We start from the raw sequence: 16,302 nt of genomic DNA on the forward strand, positions 1-16,302 counted from the left end.
TTTGCGGCCGCTTTAAATACAAAATAAGCATTCGATCTACATCAGAGCGTCTGAGCGCTCACAAATCTTTCTACAGAGTAGTGAGCAGAGCGGCCAGAGCGATTTTTGACGCTCTAGACGCCGGCGGTGTGAACGCACAGTTAGGCTTCAGCTATGGCTGTAGTGTTGTTGTGAAAGTAGGGGCGGAGCATTGAAACTATGCCGTTTCTCGTTTGTTACTCTAGAGTAGACCAATTCACTTTATTGAGGCATACTGCCCCCATCTGGTATGGAATGTGGAGTATGACTTTTTTTTTGCCAAACATTACAGATGGCACCTTTAAAGTGAATCAATTGTAATGAAAAATAAATAAAATTAAATAGCTAAAGTAAATCGTAAGTGGAAGTGCATTTGTCGATTCTGTCATAAACATACAGTACATCAGCAATTACACATGTTTAGCGGAATAGGGCATTATTAATATACCATGTAAGGTGGTATGTGCTAGAAATCGGTAAACCACTATCAGTGAGTCTGCCCATGGGGTGGGGGCACCGCCGTGCAAGGCAGTGTCCCACATTGTCCCTCAGAAACATACCCCTTGTCCCCCCCGGGCTTATAAACTGGATAGATCTGAGGTGCAGGGTTCGTAAAATCGCTTGCCCGACATCCCGGGGCTATTGTGTTTTCCAGTCAGGCTCCATAATGTATCACTGCTATCGTGAATAGTGATTCCTAACTTGATTCGTGTTGTTCACTCGCTTGAAGGGGTGAAACGGATCGTAGTTGATCGTTTGCACTTGTTTCTAAATCTTGCCGATTCAAACGATTTAAGCTTGAAGCTTGTTCAGAGCTTGCACGCGTACACAGAATTAATACATCTTTTGGGTATCGTAACTACTGAATTAATAGATATTCTCGTAAACACAGCCGGATTTGTTTTACGTGAACGTATACAGTGGCCTGCTGTTCAGAGAAATTTGCTGTACCGGATAAATCTGTCTCTCTTACTCTGTAAATTAGATGACGAGAAAGGGGGCGTGTTCCACGATATGCAATGGAGTAGACCAAATTAAACAGGGAGGGAGGGCAAAACACTCACATGCAAACAAAACACACTCCTTGTCTGCCGCACCCTTGCGATCGACTCACTCATCCATTTGCGTAAAAACAGAGATGTGATATTATGATTTTCGTCATTTAAAAGGGAAAAAAGCTGCAGTGCTCCAGATGGCCAGTCCGCCCCTGCTGCCACTCTGAGAGGCTCTTTTTATACCCAATCATGTTGCCAGTTGACCTAATAAGTTGCAAATTGGTCCTCCTGCTGTTCCTTATATGTACATCTAACTTTTCCAGCCTCTTATTGCTACCTGTCCCAACTTTTTTGGAATTTGTAGCTCTCATGAAATCCAAAATGTCTCACTTTCAACATTTGATATATTATCTATAATCTATTGTGAATAAAATATGTTTATGAGATTTGTAAAAAATTCCATTCATTTTTTTACTCACAAGTAATAAATATTCCATTACTTTTTTACTCTATCAAAGGATAGTGTCCCAACGTTTTTGGAATCGGGTTTGTATATATATTACAAAAAATGTATATATAAAAAAGTAGGCACAGTAGACTTTGGCAGTATTCTAATATTGTAGCAGCTGAAGATGATGTTCAAGCACCTGTAAGGTTGTACATGCGCTAGAACTAATATTTGCAGCAAGCTTTCCATCATTTTGATTGGGACTTGAAATTTCACATCATTATTCTGTCCGCCTGCAAATGGAATTAGTTGATGAGATACAGATGTGACTGTGAATAATATTGTCTATTCAGAAGACGTATGAGTGGACATGAGACCCCCAGAGATGCATACTGAAGATCAGGGGTGTGTGTGTGTGTGTGTGGAGGAGTGCAGACCAGATGGTCACAGGCTTCTTCATACTCAAATGAGACTGTGTTCTGTTTGCTCATATTGGTTTCTCCTCATGGCCTGGCTGATCTACACCTCTCTGGAGCTGCTCATCGCCGTGGCATGCTGCCTGGGGAACGTGCTGGTGGTTTGGGCCGTGTGTTTGAGGCGGACCTTCCGTCAGCCTACCTTCTGTTTCGTGGTGTCTCTGGCCGTGGCTGATTTCCTGGTGGGGGCGGTGGCAGTGCCCCTGGCTGTGCTGGTGGATGGGTGGGTGGAGATCCCGTTCCAGGCCTGTCTGGCGGTCAGCTGTGTGGTGCTGGTGTTGACCCAAGCGTCTGTGCTGTCTCTCCTGGCTATTGCTGTGGACCGATACCTACGGGTCTCAATACCTCTCAGGTAAAGAGCTTTTGGCAAAAAAAAAAAAAAAGAAAAAAAAAAAGATGTAAATAAAAAATAAAAAAATTCAGAAAACACTTTACCTTTTTTTTTTTTTTATAATTCGATGTGTTGATTGCCACTTCTTCTTACTTAGTTTTACAATTTCCATTTTTAACTTATTTAATTAAATAGGCTACAGATGTGACCATGAATATTATTATATATTTCAAAGACTTTTGAGTCATTTACTAGTAATCAATAACAAAATACACATGCAATTTTTGAGTGAAAATTGTTTCAGCTGATGATATATAACAGAAAGCCATAACATTAAGACTCAGAAAACCAAAAGATTATCCAGATCACAACTTGGATTTCAGTATGTGACCTTGGACCATAAAACCATTGAAATTGAAATGTATATATCATCCGAAAGCCGGATAAATAAGCTTTCCATTGATGTATGGTTTGTCAGGATAGGACACTATTAGGCCGAGATACAAATATTTGAAAATCTGGAATCTGAGGGTTCAAAATATTGAGAAAAATATTGAGAAAATTGCCTTTAAAGCTGTCCAAATGAAGTCCATAGCAATGCATATTACTAATCAGAAATGAAGTTTTGATGCATAAACGATAGGAAATTTACAAAATGTCTTCATGTAACATCATCTTTACTTAATATAATGATTTTTGACATAAAATAAAAATGTATTATTTTGACCCATACAATGTATTGTTGGCTATTGCTACAAATATAGTCATGCTATTAATGACTGGTTTTGTGCTCCAGGGTCACATATATTAAAGGGGGTCATATGAGTCTTTTTAATAGTACAGTTTTAATTTGTCAGTTTCTATGTCAGTGGTCTTTTGGAGTTCATGTCCTGTTTTTATTTTAGGCTCCTTATATTGTGTTCTCACACTTACTGCATTTATCTAAACAATATGCCACTTGTTGACTGTATTCCCTACTGACATGTGAAAGATGCCTTTCCCACATCCAGAGCTCAACGAGAAACACATTATTGTCATTAAAAATATAAATACAATTTATGGCCAATAACAGATATCAGAGAATATTCAAATGGTGTTAAATTATTGAAATATTAACTTTTTATCTTAGGGAAACGTGAAGTTAATATTTAGGTCGAAAGTCTTTCAATTCAGTTTGTATAGCACTTTTCACAATACACAAAACAGCTTCTACATACTACATTCTATTTTAAACTAGTACACTTATTTTAATGTTGACTAATGTACTTAAACAAACGTAAAGTATGATTCTAATGCAATGTGTTATAGATATTATATTACAAGTTAAACTATTTTAAATCTGCTAAATTCAAGACAAATGTGGAATTATGAATATATTTAAATACATAACAATAGGAATGCATCAAAGTATATTTTAGTTAATCATAAATGTGTATATATAACCGTATATAAAAGACAATAGAATTAATTATGAAATCACATCTAAAGATGTCCTAATTAAGTGGGTCAAACCAGCACTCTAACGTTCAGCTAACTGCATTTAAAATACATTTATGTGGCTGAAAACATTATATTCAGTTCACACTTAAGTATATTATGTTCATATTAAGTGCTCTTTTATTTCTTTTTCACAAAGGAAATGTTTAAGCTTAAGTGTGTGTCTAGCTGTAAATGTAATTAGCGGTTGACACTCTCTGTGACTGCAGGTATAAGGAGATCGCCTCTGAGCAGCGCTCCTGGACGGCAGTGGTCCTGTGTTGGTTGATATCTTGTCTGCTGGGTTTCACCCCTCTCTTTGGTTGGCATAATGGCGATTCCCAGTCCTCCCTGCTCCTTAACTCTTCTCATATCAACTGCACCTTCTTAGCAGTCATCTCTCTGCCCTATATGGTCTACTTCAACTACCTGGGCTGCATCCTACTCCCTTTAGCAGCCATGACTCTTCTTTATGCTCTGGTCTTCTACAGTCTGCGCAAACGCCTCCGGAGGGAAGACCAGACTAAACTACGGGCTTTTCTAATCAAGGAGAAGAGGCTGGCACGTTCTCTGGCTCTGGTTCTCTTGCTGTTTGCAGCATGTTGGATGCCTCTGCATCTCATGAACTGTGTATTGCTCTCAACGGGTCCTCAAGGCGTCCCCCAGACCGCTTTCTATGTAGGGATACTCCTCTCTCACGCCAACTCAGCGGTGAACCCTGTGGTCTACGCCCTCCGCATCACAAAGATCAGGGAGGCTTACCTTGAGATCTGGAGACGCTATGTACTGTGCTGGAGAGGACAACGAGACTTCTCAAGCTCCTCATGGAGATCCCAGCCTGGAGAACCGAATACTGGCCATCAAATGACATTTCCCTCCAACACAGGCACATGACTAGGGCAGATAGACTACAGTCGTGATTGCACTGTATGATACTATTCTGAGTAGATCTTTGAGTGATAGTTTATTGGAGATTTGCTACAATATCACCGAAAAGCATCAGTCTTCAGAAGCTGTGAAGCTGCATGACCACTAGAGGGCGCCACAAGCGTTTACAATAACAATGTAAACTGCTAACAGAGAAAGAGCAGGCATGCTTCAGCCTAATAATATGATATCATAATATGTGAAAAAAATAAGTATTTAATGCAGTCTTTAATTTAATGCAGTTGCTGATATTTATATGGCCAGAAATTAAGGTAAAATTCAGATTGCCTTACATCTGCCAATAATATCGTTTTTAATGTGGAATGCAAAACATACAATGCAATGATGATTGAGAGATGAACAATAAACATTCCTCAAAAGCCTGACGGATCATAATTGATACAGTTTAACATGATAAAAACATGAAAAAACAAAACAAATAGTCGCTTCAGTCCAATAAGTATTAAACTTGAAATATGACTAACACCATAAACGGTAATCATTTGTTCACTTTCTAAAAATGGTTACAGATTTTACAGGAGAAATACATATGAAGCACAAAGATGAAGGGTGATGCTTATCGTGCAGTGATACTTCAAAAAGCCTTTATAAACATCAGTAAGATGACGGAGGCAGGCGTATGGTATGTTGTGCTTAACACGTTTTTCAGCAGAGTTGGATCATGTTGATAATTTCGAGGTCTTGGAAGTTGTGTATCAAATGTGACACTGGATCACTGTGAGTCACTGGATCATTTTGTTGACGTGGTTCATGAGTTCAGATAAACGCTGTGACACGCAGGGCTTTAGACCAAAGTCCCACTTGACAAGTTTCTTTCACAGGTGAATATTTGTGCACGGTTACATATGTTAGCAACCAACTTTGTAGAAATTGGATATGAGGACAGGTTATCAAATATAGTATACAGTGTGACTAACCTTATTAGAAGGTGTGGACTGAAGAGTTTTGCTTGAATTAACTTCAAAATACTGACATGCCATTGTGAAAAATGACGTAGTGAAAAGTGACTGTTGCACAATATATAGTTATAATGAGTGGTATGTCTCTTTTTTCAGTTTGTTTCCAGACTATAGCTAGTCATACTTTGTTTTAGACATGCGCTCAGCTATACACTTTGAAAGGCTTACTGTACATATCAAAGTATACTCTCATAAGTTCATACTTTATTGGTAGATATCATTTTCAACTCATAAAATCAGCACTTGAATGGTTCTAAAGCTCTGATCCTTTAACTACATGCCTACACAACACTATCTGTTTATACAATGTGTTTGATTTATATTTTAAAAAGGTTGCACATCAGAGGAATACAAACAGCAGAATATTTTTTTTTTTTACAAGATAACTATTTTGTATAAACTGCTCAAAATCATCTTGAAAATGTAAATAAAATCACAAAGGCAAAATATTGTTGAATAAAACTATTTTATTCATAGAACAAAATCATTTTAGGCATAATGTGCAGTTCTTTATGTATGTTTGATTCTCTGAACAAGGCCACATGCATTGTCTGATTGAAGCTGAATTTCCTGTTATGATGTGTGAAAATCCTGTTTGATCACAAGCCAACAGAAAAGTCAAAATGTTGATTAAGCCATAAATCCGAGCTCCATAAATCTCTTTTAATCTGGTTTTTCTCCTCATATGTTATACTAGATCTGCATGTTAAGCTGGAAAGAGAGGCATGGATGTTGTTCAGGCTTGTTAGGTAAAGTGTTAGGCCTGTTTCACAAAACACTCACACACACACAAAGCTGTAAGAGTCTCACTGTGCTTTCACACTCGCAACGCAATTACAAACTTGATCGACATTAAATTACTGTTCAAACATGAGGTTAGTTGGATTTTTTTTTTTTTATTAATACTTTTTGAATTTATAAGAAGTCTCTTAGGATGAATTTTTATTCTAAAGCAGTTAATATATATATATATATATATATAAATTTGAATCAGATGAATTGTCAGCATCATCACTCCAGTCTTCAGTGTCACGTGATCCTTCAGAAATCAGTGTAATATGCTCATTTGCTGCTCAAGAAACATTTCTGATTATTACCAATTCTTATTATCAATTATCAAAATAAAAATATTAATTTGAATATGAAATTTACCAGCAATTTCTGACAGAAAATAGTTTCTGCATGATTCAGGATTTAGTAGAAAAAGATACAGAACAGCATTTGTGTAATAGAAATCATTTGTAACACTATACAAGTCTTGTTGACGTTTAAATGCGTCTTTGCTGAAATTCACTTTAAAAAAAAGTACTTAGTGTAATTTACACAAGCTTTTACTGTACATATCTAAATATGTATTAATCTACCCAGAACAGAATCGAAAAGCATTAAGTGCAGATGAACTTACAGTATCTTGATTCAGTCAGATTTACTGAATAGAACATGTTTATTTTGCTTCTTAATAAAAGTCTACAAATAGGTCTATATAGGGTATTTTCAACATATCTTGTGGTGACTACGGTGTAATTGTTTCTGCTTTTGCAGGCAGTGTGTATACATGGATGCTGAAATAAGCACACTGTTTACACACTGTGTTCACATACATAGTTAATGTGGCGTGAAGCTGGCTGTAAAGTTTAAGTAATATTTAAACTCCAGGGATTTTCCACTAGCTGGCAGATAGTTGGCACAACAAGGAAGGCAATAGACTGTATAGTTATCACCTGAACAGGGTTTGATCCCTCCCACCAAACTATACAACCTACTACCTCACCCTGTCAAGACACCAATCCCATCGCCTGACACGCTGGAGTATGAATGAAGCCAACATGACACGTCAGTCCCAACCCGTTTTATTTCTGTAACTTGAGCGAATATCCTTTGCGACTCATTGGACGAATACAGACACGTGTTTGTGGATGATTTGGCTGTCACCTTAGGAAAGACAGTAGATTGTATAGTTATCTCAGAGAGAGAGCGCAGGGCTCCACAACTATTCAATCTACTACCTCAGCCCCAAGGACAGCAGAGCAGATGTCCACCAGTCAGGAAGCAGACCGCTGGATTCCTGCGGAGAGAGAGACGCTGGTTAGCACAACTGTACAGTCAAACGTTGTTGTAGCTGGACTCCACAGAACAGTTTGAGCAATATGAAAATACATATAAAGATGTAGTTAAGTCCTATCAAAGTGAGGGGAAAAAGCGCATTAATTGCATTTAATTTAAATTGTTATAATTCATATTCATTTAATTGTACTGTAAATGACACATTTAGTGTCTGAAATCATTGCTTACTGGACACCATTACAGAAATTGAGGAGAACCGAATTCACACATCCACTAAAGCCACCATGACACCAGCTGGTTCAAAGTTATTTCAAGTGAAGTCAGTTATAAGAAAAGCTTTTTTTGTGATTGTGCATGGTTTAATGTTTTATTCTCTAAATCAAGGTGTGCAACTGTCGCCGCTGTATGTTAAGACACCAACGGTCTGACTTCAGTCAAACAGTCACACCATCAGAAGGGCTCTGTCATAGATCACAGAGCTGCTGATTTCTATGCAGTTGGAGAAAAATAACAGTAGATGAAAGCTTGGCATGTGTGTTCTCCAGACTCGAGTCAGCGGCGCTTATTTGAGTCGGAAAAACGATCAAACGCGAAAAAAGGCTGGGGAACTGTGAGGAGTTGAACCAGGATGCAGGCTAAGAGGGAAGCGCTAATTTTGAAAGCCAAGGAAATTACTCACTCATTCTAGCGAGGCTGGCATTGGATCATGAAAAAAAAAAAAAAAAAAAGTCTTGATCCTTCGCCAGGAATTGGCGCCCGTTTTGCCAAAAAAAAAACCGAGCTCATTCCAACAAGACAACATTGCGTAAGCTACGCTTTTGAGGTAAACAGACGTTGTAAAACATGGCTTCCCCAGCTGTCTCCTGTAGCCTTAACAAAGCTGATTCTGCTATTCCGTACAGCAAAATAGAGGGAAAACAAAATGGCGTCATTTCGGCCATTTTAGGGTGCGAGTGCTGTGCATTCCTTGCAACCTCTGCGAGGTGTGCCTGAAAAACCCATTCACTGTTCTCAGAGGCGGTTTGCACAAGCAAGGGTCTCCCTCTCGACGCACTGAAGGACGCCTGGCATCAGTACAACCACAAGAAAGCCAAGATTCATCCTCGAGTCAATAGCGTTCTTTCACCCACAACAAAATGAACAGATATGCTGTGAAAGTCATCTGCTTCTGTACGCCCGTTAGCATGCTAGCATACGTGATGAACCTAAACATCCCTGAACATCAGCACTCTGAACATATTAGCATCCTGCTAAACCATTTTCTTATTTTGTGAATGTTGTAGCTTTACAACCCAAGTAGCCTCTCTGTACTCATTCATGAACACCCAACATAAACTTCCAACAGGAGATACGCAAAACATTTGCAAAACGGCAATAAAAGCAGTTATTGTGTGGTGTTGAGAGGTGGAGCATGTCTGCTTTGCATAAATAGATCTCTTCCAGACATTGTCTTTCAGCAATTTGTTAACATACAAAAGTCCTCTTAGCTAATTAGCATACACATGCTCTTTCTGGCCCATTTGGGGCCACATTGATTGAAAAGTTTTGGCACGAGACGCAGTCTGCGGGATCACAAAGGAGGAGACAGAAGGTGAGAGATGGCGTGACATGACTTTGCTGTGCTAGCTCGGATTTGCTAACTTTTCTGTAAAGGTCAGCTCAGAAGCTGTGCAACAAAACACGCTTAACTATCTCTTATCAGTGCGTGTGTGTAATTCATCAGGTTGTGCACTTTATACCAACTCCATTAGTTCTGACATGCAATTGTGATGCAATCAAAAAAAATGTAGTTATTTAACATGTTAGATGTACTGGCTATTCTAGAGCTGCTTCTTTATTCGAGGACGACATTTGATGCTTCACCCGTGAAAGAGGAAAATATGTTAATATGGTCTGACAGATGTGGCATTTGGATCATTTTTAGATTACATGGGGAACTAGTCTGCCCTTCTGTTCCCCTAAATGCAGTAATCGTGTTGATGGGGACTAACCAGTGCTTTTTGGTGCTTTGCCAGGTATTTAGGTCCATTTTAGTGCAGCTTAGATTTTTTCATATGTAAATGACTTCTTTAATCGTGTTTTAAAAATATGTAACACTAATGCTAATGCAAATTAGACACAAATGCCCTGATTTTTACCAGTATTATGGGTATTTAAGAGAGAATTTAGAGATTATCTGTTGCTTTCAGTGTAGACAGTGTGGGTGGAATTGAAAATGGAATCATAAGATACCATAAAATAGAACTGCAACAATATTTAAATAGTCTTTTGATGCCTGTATTAGTTATAACACTTTACTCATTGACTTCAGGAAATAGTTTGCATTAATGAGCCCACAAAAGTGAAGTATAACACTTATTTTTTCTACATGGCACTAAAGGACTAAGTGAATCCTCTAAGAGAATGTTGAGGGCTAAATGCTCACGACAAAAACAATGAATATGATTATCACCACACCCTAACAGTACAGTATTGTAAGGGGATTCACATTAAGTGATTGAAATGTGACTTTAAATGCTTGCAAAATTTTACACTTAAGTAGATAACATATGTAATAAATAAAAAAAAACACATTTACTTAAATGATATACCAAAAATCTTGTCTTCGTTTAATGTTGACAAAGCCTTTTAAAAACTATATTTAAAAATGGAATTCAAACTATGCTATTAATTAGTTTTAGAATGATATAATGTTTCTGTATTCTTTAAATATAAAAAGGAAGCCTCTTAAAAGGAATTCATGCAGGCTTGCAACACAAAGTCATAGCATTAACATAACTTAGCACTCGCAAATCTGCATGTAATACATTATAGCACTGCAGGCATTAGTTTCCTTATGTTAATAACTCAACATGTTTAAATCAGCTTTAGTTTATAGCCTAAACATGGGAGCCAGATTAATAATAAAATAAGTCAATAACTGTCACAGCATGTATTTTTGTCAAAGACTTTGTACTGTATTATGTATTAAGCATCTTAATCTGAATTAAAAGAGGGAATGGTTGCCCTCTGCAGACTAAATGGTCTTTTTCAAAACCTAGTGAACAGCCTTTGCGATCTACTGCATAGTCAGTATTATAAGTGACTGATTTGGATAATTGTGGAAGACAAAAACTCGACTCATTTCAGCTGAGTCTGGTGTTAGCACGTGGCTATGCTAAGACTACGACACTTTAAAATACACACTACAATACTGAGTAAAATACTTTTTTAAATAAGATTTCATATGGATTTTTATTGACATTTTATCATATAATGGCATCTTAGAAAAATCGTTAAACTTGAAATGCATTCTGGGATTGGCTTCTCATTGAAGGACTCTTGCCATGCAATACAATGTTAAGAATAGTGAAATATCTTACCTTTTGGAACAGCCTTCACATCAGAAGTGCGCCTATGATGACTTAAAACTCTCCCTACATAGGCAGCTCACTAGGTTTTGGAACAGAGCCTGTGTCTCTAACACGAAAAACACTGCAAAGGTTAAAATAATCTTTGCACCATGTTATATACATGACAAAGCCTGCTATTAAATGGACATTTAACCTTAAAAACATATTCATCATCTCAGAAACAGCTAAAGCCCTCAATAAATGGCTGCCATTTTTAATTGCCTGCATTTGTTTATGCATCACCTATGCAATACCACCTCTTGGCATATTCATATAACCAAGCACTTTATAGCCACAAAGGATCGTCTTATTTCCCTGTCTGAGGGTTTTACAAATCAAAAAAGAGGTAAACAAATTCAATCAGATCAACAAAAGGCCTTCTATCTTACCTAGTGATCAAAGGATACAGCCGTTAGCCCTTGTAACCATCCAATCGCAGAAGGTAAACATGCAAATCAATTAGCCCGCTGAACGCCTCCCACTGCACTATGGTTGCCAAGACCATATGTGATTACGATATTTGCTGAAATCGTACACCAAAAATGGCTATCGATAAGCTCGAATCATATCCACCGAAACTGGTTTACTTTTTGGCACAAGCTCAGCGATTGAGAAATTGGTACATATTCTTGTTTTCATTGTAATTTTCTCCTCTCCTTTCTGTCGCCGAGTGGTGCCAAGAAAGGGGCAGTGCCTGTATGCCAGGCTGAATTTCAATGAACGGAGACGAGGGTGGTGGGTAGAGCATTGAAGGGTGGGGGATGTGGGCAGAGGAAGAGTAAGAGGCCACAATTTATTAAAAAAATGTAAGAATACGGAACTTGGGACAATGCCTTTGTGAAGTGATCATTTAACGTAGGAGGGGAGCTTCCCAGTTGAAAATCCCTTTGGCATCCATATAACCGAAAATCATGTCTCATGAACCAGGAAAATGTGAGATAAGGTATGAACAAACAATAGATGTTTTGTTTTTTACTATTAATAACTGTCGCTATCTCATCTGTAATCTTTTGTTTGTACAGCTGTAGATCAGCATTCTTACCATTGGCGAGTTCTAGCATATTACCACCACATCAACTGCTGCACAAGATTTATTAACATTAAACATATTTTTCATTCGTATGAATCATTGTACAGTTTCCCTGAACTTCATTTAACAACACTTTTCTTCCTGTTCCAGTAACAGTACCTGTGACATTACTCTTCAGTTATTCCCTCCACACCACTGCATAAAAGAGTTGAGCCACAGAAAGCTGTAACTCTTTTAAAATGGCATTAATCATTCTGCTTATGATCTCCTGTCATCAACCTACACCAGAGAGAAACGCCCTTAAAGCATAAATAGCGGCCCCCAAAAAACAGGAAGTTGGGCTTGGCTTGACCTTGGTTGACTCTGTCACGCGGTCTCTGGAGAGCCTGCTGTTACTCATCGAAACTCGACGATAAGGATTCTGCCTTGCCTTGTTTATACAAAGACCTTGCAGATTAGACTTAGATCCCTGCCCCCGTCTGGGGCCGTGTAACTAATAGGCTCTGAGCATATGCTGCGTGTTTTCTCACCTGCAGTGGATTTTCTGCTCTCGTTCTAAACACTTCATCCAAATAAAACTTTCAGTTTGAAGTCCAAATACTTCAAAAACTGGTGTTCTATTCGGTCTTTTGCAGCAAGAAGTTGTAGATTTTATTTTGTGTGCAGTGAAATCTAAGTATTTTTAGGGTTAACCTCTGTTTTCAAACTTCCTGTTTGCTAATGTGGGGTCGGAGCCCAGAGTGCATCTGATTGTCAGCTACAGTAAATGTAGGAGGGAGCGGGACTGTATGGGAAAGAGGAAAAAAAAGAGAGGGAGAGAGAGAAAATATGACGCTACATGATAAGTTCATCTGAGGAGAACAGAGGGTGGAGGAAATGCTCTCCTTTCCTCCCTCCCTCGCTCCACTTTTTTCCTGTTCCCATCTCTCTGTCTCTGAACAAAATAAACATGTATATGCAAACTTTTGTGCCTCTTTGGAGGGTATCTCTGTTCATCTTTAACAAGCAGCAGATTAGCTGCCCTCTTTCCTTCTGCTGACAAGTAATAAAGCACAAAAAAGACATTACCCAAGAAAAATCCTTGCCCTATAGCCAAATCATCAAACTAGCCTAACAGCATCATTTTTCTCTGTCTTGCTTTTCCATAAATGATTGCATGTGGAGAGCCGATATGCTGTGAAATAAAGATGTGATTAAAATGACTGACTGTAATAAAAGTCCCTAAAAAAATCCCTTAAGTAATATACACTTAGTACAGTAGTACACAAACACGTGGCATGTCGACGCCATCTTGAGAGTGCCTCTTTTTTACAAAGATTTGAATCAAATTCATCGATGCAGTTTTAATTTCAGTGGTGAATTGGTGCTATTTCATCCCAGTTAGAACACCTCATAATAATAATAAAAGGATGTCGCCTTTTCTTTTATAAAGAATAAGATCTCATTGATTGCTCATCCCGTTTTAAAGGAATTTACTATGAATTCGTCAAAAAGGAAAAACATATTGACATAATAGTTGGTTTGATGGATTTTCACCACCCTGTTACATTACGATCAATAAATACAATTTTGTCTTTCATCATTTTACTTTAAATAAACCTTAAATTAAAAACGCCTGTTTGATGCATTCTGTCGATAATATCTGATAAGGATTTTATTCAGTTACTTCTGCCTATCTGCGATACAAATGATATTAAGTAAAGAATTGTATTTAATTAGATCCTAATCTGTTCCATTTTATTATTATTTTTTCCCGAACTAGTTATATTCCGTGTCCTTTGGCATTCAGGTACTTACCAATACAAACGCAACAGAAACAAACAAGAAAAGCATTTGAATAAAAACAAGACAAGCCTACATTGCGAAAGATTACCTGATGAATATAAAAATAAGACTTTTGATCATATCTACCAATGTCAAACTATGCTTTCATACTGTATATGTAAGATGAACTAAGTCTAAGTTTTGTTAAATGTAATATTTCTGCCACAGCTGTTTCCTCTCCGGCACTTTCTTTTTACAGAAATATATAAAACAAAACCGTAATCTATTCAACAGAAGACAATGTGTGGGATGTGCAATATATTTTTGACTTCAGGGGAATTTATAGGCCATCCTTTAAACACTAGCATCATATTCAAACACATCACTGTGTTAATTTCCCTCCAGAAACATTAAGGTAGCAGCCAAACACTATTTACATGTTGTTTAAATCATTCAAATTCCTAAACAAACGCAAACCCCAAAATCAATTGCTCAACACGACCCAAAACTAACGGAACATGCATGCTATCTGAAGAAACACATACCTCATTGTGAAAATAACTTTTGAAAATATCAACAATTTTTTAAATAGCTTCGAGCCTTTTTTAAAATAGGTTCTAGCGTTAAAACATTGCTCAAATGTACATCAACAATTATTTAATCCGAAAGTCGTTCAGTGTGGTAGAAATGGCGGAATCCGAGGCATTGATTCAGGAGTGAAGCAGACACGTTTACAAGAGGAAGACAACAGTGAACAAGAGACCCAGAGCAGCTGGGTGAAAGAATCGACGATGATTCTTTACGAGAATTTCTTAAAAAGTGACAAAATAATCTACGGGATATTACAAAGTACGAAAGCGAGAAAAAAATGGAATACCTGCAGACTAGAGGCTTCATCGTCAAAGAACACAAGGCAGGGTCATGGCGGCGAGAAGAGAAGACTCACGCACGTAATACGCCTATCTAGGGGAGAGAGACCTAGAAACGTGCTACCACCAAACATGCTCTTCCTCGGGGTTGTGGCTGAAGAAAGAGCACATACAGCGGCCTCCGTTTCACCCGCCTCACCACAAGCTCTTTCTCCCTGCCCACTTTGGCACAGGATGCGAAGTGAAAGACAGAAACTGAGAGAGGGAGAGAGGAGGTGGAGAAAGAAAGGGAGTTTGAGTAACATAAAACAAATCAGAGATCAAGTCGAGAGGGTTTGCAATGCAGAAAATCACAAAGTGCCCAGAAAGGTACAGTTATTGCTACCCCCAGTGACAAACTAGTACGCAAAATGTGACACACTTGTTTTTACGGGAATGCAAGAAGGTCAGCTTGTAACCTTATTTCCCAGTTACAGTATTTCCAAGTACACAGTCTAGAAAACAAGGGCTCCGAATTGATTATTCAATGAAAGCACTTGATCAGTTGAACGGGTCCCAGTAGAAGAGGTGAAGAACAGCAGAACAGGTTAATACTTACGCTATTTTTCATGCCCTTTAGCCATGCATGTGACCGACCCCTTAAGCAATTAGTCAATGCTTTCGGTGGTTTCTCGAGGAATATAAATAACCCTCCCAAAGCAAGCGCGAAAGGACGTAGCGTTGGTTTTGCTCACCCCTGAGAATGCAATGATTGCCTTTGTCAGCATTTGGCATCTGTCCCAGGTAGTTTGAGCCTTCGAGTTATAGTCCTCACTAATCATTACACACATCCAGGGGCTGTTCTGCCACCGCCTGCATTTTGGATTTCTTTATCGGCGAAACATGACATGAGCGGACTGTGGTACTTCCTCAAAGAGTCTTGAAAGACACATCACTCGGTTAATCTCATTTGCCTGGCTGATTGAGCTGGTTTTATGACTCACCATGTGTTTGATATCATCATCCAAGTTGCACTTTGCATGCAGTCATTTAGTTACAAGTAGCAAAAAACTATATAAATAGGCTATTGGAGTCATAACGCTAAAAGTTTGTCAGGTCCTCAAGTTCTTACCATGAAAGAGGAAGTGACTGCAACATCTCATTCGTTGTGGGGTCTTCTTCCTGTGCCAGAAAGCTCTGATGTAAAACAGGACTACACTTTATTGTATGAAGATAGCATCTTGTCAAAAGAGTCCACGTTTGTCCCGTTTGCTCGCTGGCAGTGTCCTGGGCAGCACAGCGTATGACGTCACAGCTCCTTTGTTATTAATGCATTTACATATTTCTCATTTACTGAACTTGCTGAACTCTTCACTTCCTAGCACATCCGTTCCCCGTTCAATCCTCCCAGAGAGAAAAAAAACCCATCTCTTTTAAACATTTGTTTTTTTTTTCAAATGGCGCCTTGCCAAAGTTTGGGAGCGTAAAAGCGCAGAAGGAAATCCTTGATGCAGTGCCTTAGTTGTAGACGCTACAAAGATTTATTTTGCTCT

At 38.3% G+C, this 16,302-nt stretch overlaps 1 protein-coding gene and 1 long non-coding RNA gene across 2 annotated transcripts; one reads left to right on the plus strand and one right to left on the minus strand.

Annotated features, from left to right (window-relative positions):
• The first annotated feature begins 845 nt into the window (after nucleotides 1–845).
• On the plus strand, nucleotides 846–4,774 carry LOC128011196 (adenosine receptor A1-like). Its single transcript, XM_052593360.1, has 2 exons — nucleotides 846–2,289; nucleotides 3,975–4,774. The coding sequence occupies exons 1-2, from the start codon at nucleotides 1,832–1,834 to the stop codon at nucleotides 4,636–4,638; spliced, it is 1,122 nt and encodes a 373-aa protein (XP_052449320.1). The 5' UTR covers nucleotides 846–1,831; the 3' UTR covers nucleotides 4,639–4,774.
• A 1,324-nt stretch (nucleotides 4,775–6,098) lies between these two features.
• On the minus strand, nucleotides 6,099–15,875 carry LOC128012070 (uncharacterized). The gene is made up of 2 exons (XR_008182698.1): nucleotides 14,779–15,875; nucleotides 6,099–7,716 (listed from the first exon to the last, which is right to left on the minus strand). It is a non-coding gene; the product is annotated as an uncharacterized LOC128012070 (long non-coding RNA).
• Between the last annotated feature and the right edge of the window lie 427 nt (nucleotides 15,876–16,302).

This window comes from Carassius gibelio, chromosome B23 (assembly GCF_023724105.1).
Source record: "Carassius gibelio isolate Cgi1373 ecotype wild population from Czech Republic chromosome B23, carGib1.2-hapl.c, whole genome shotgun sequence".
NCBI classification, from domain to species: Eukaryota; Metazoa; Chordata; class Actinopteri; order Cypriniformes; family Cyprinidae; genus Carassius; species Carassius gibelio.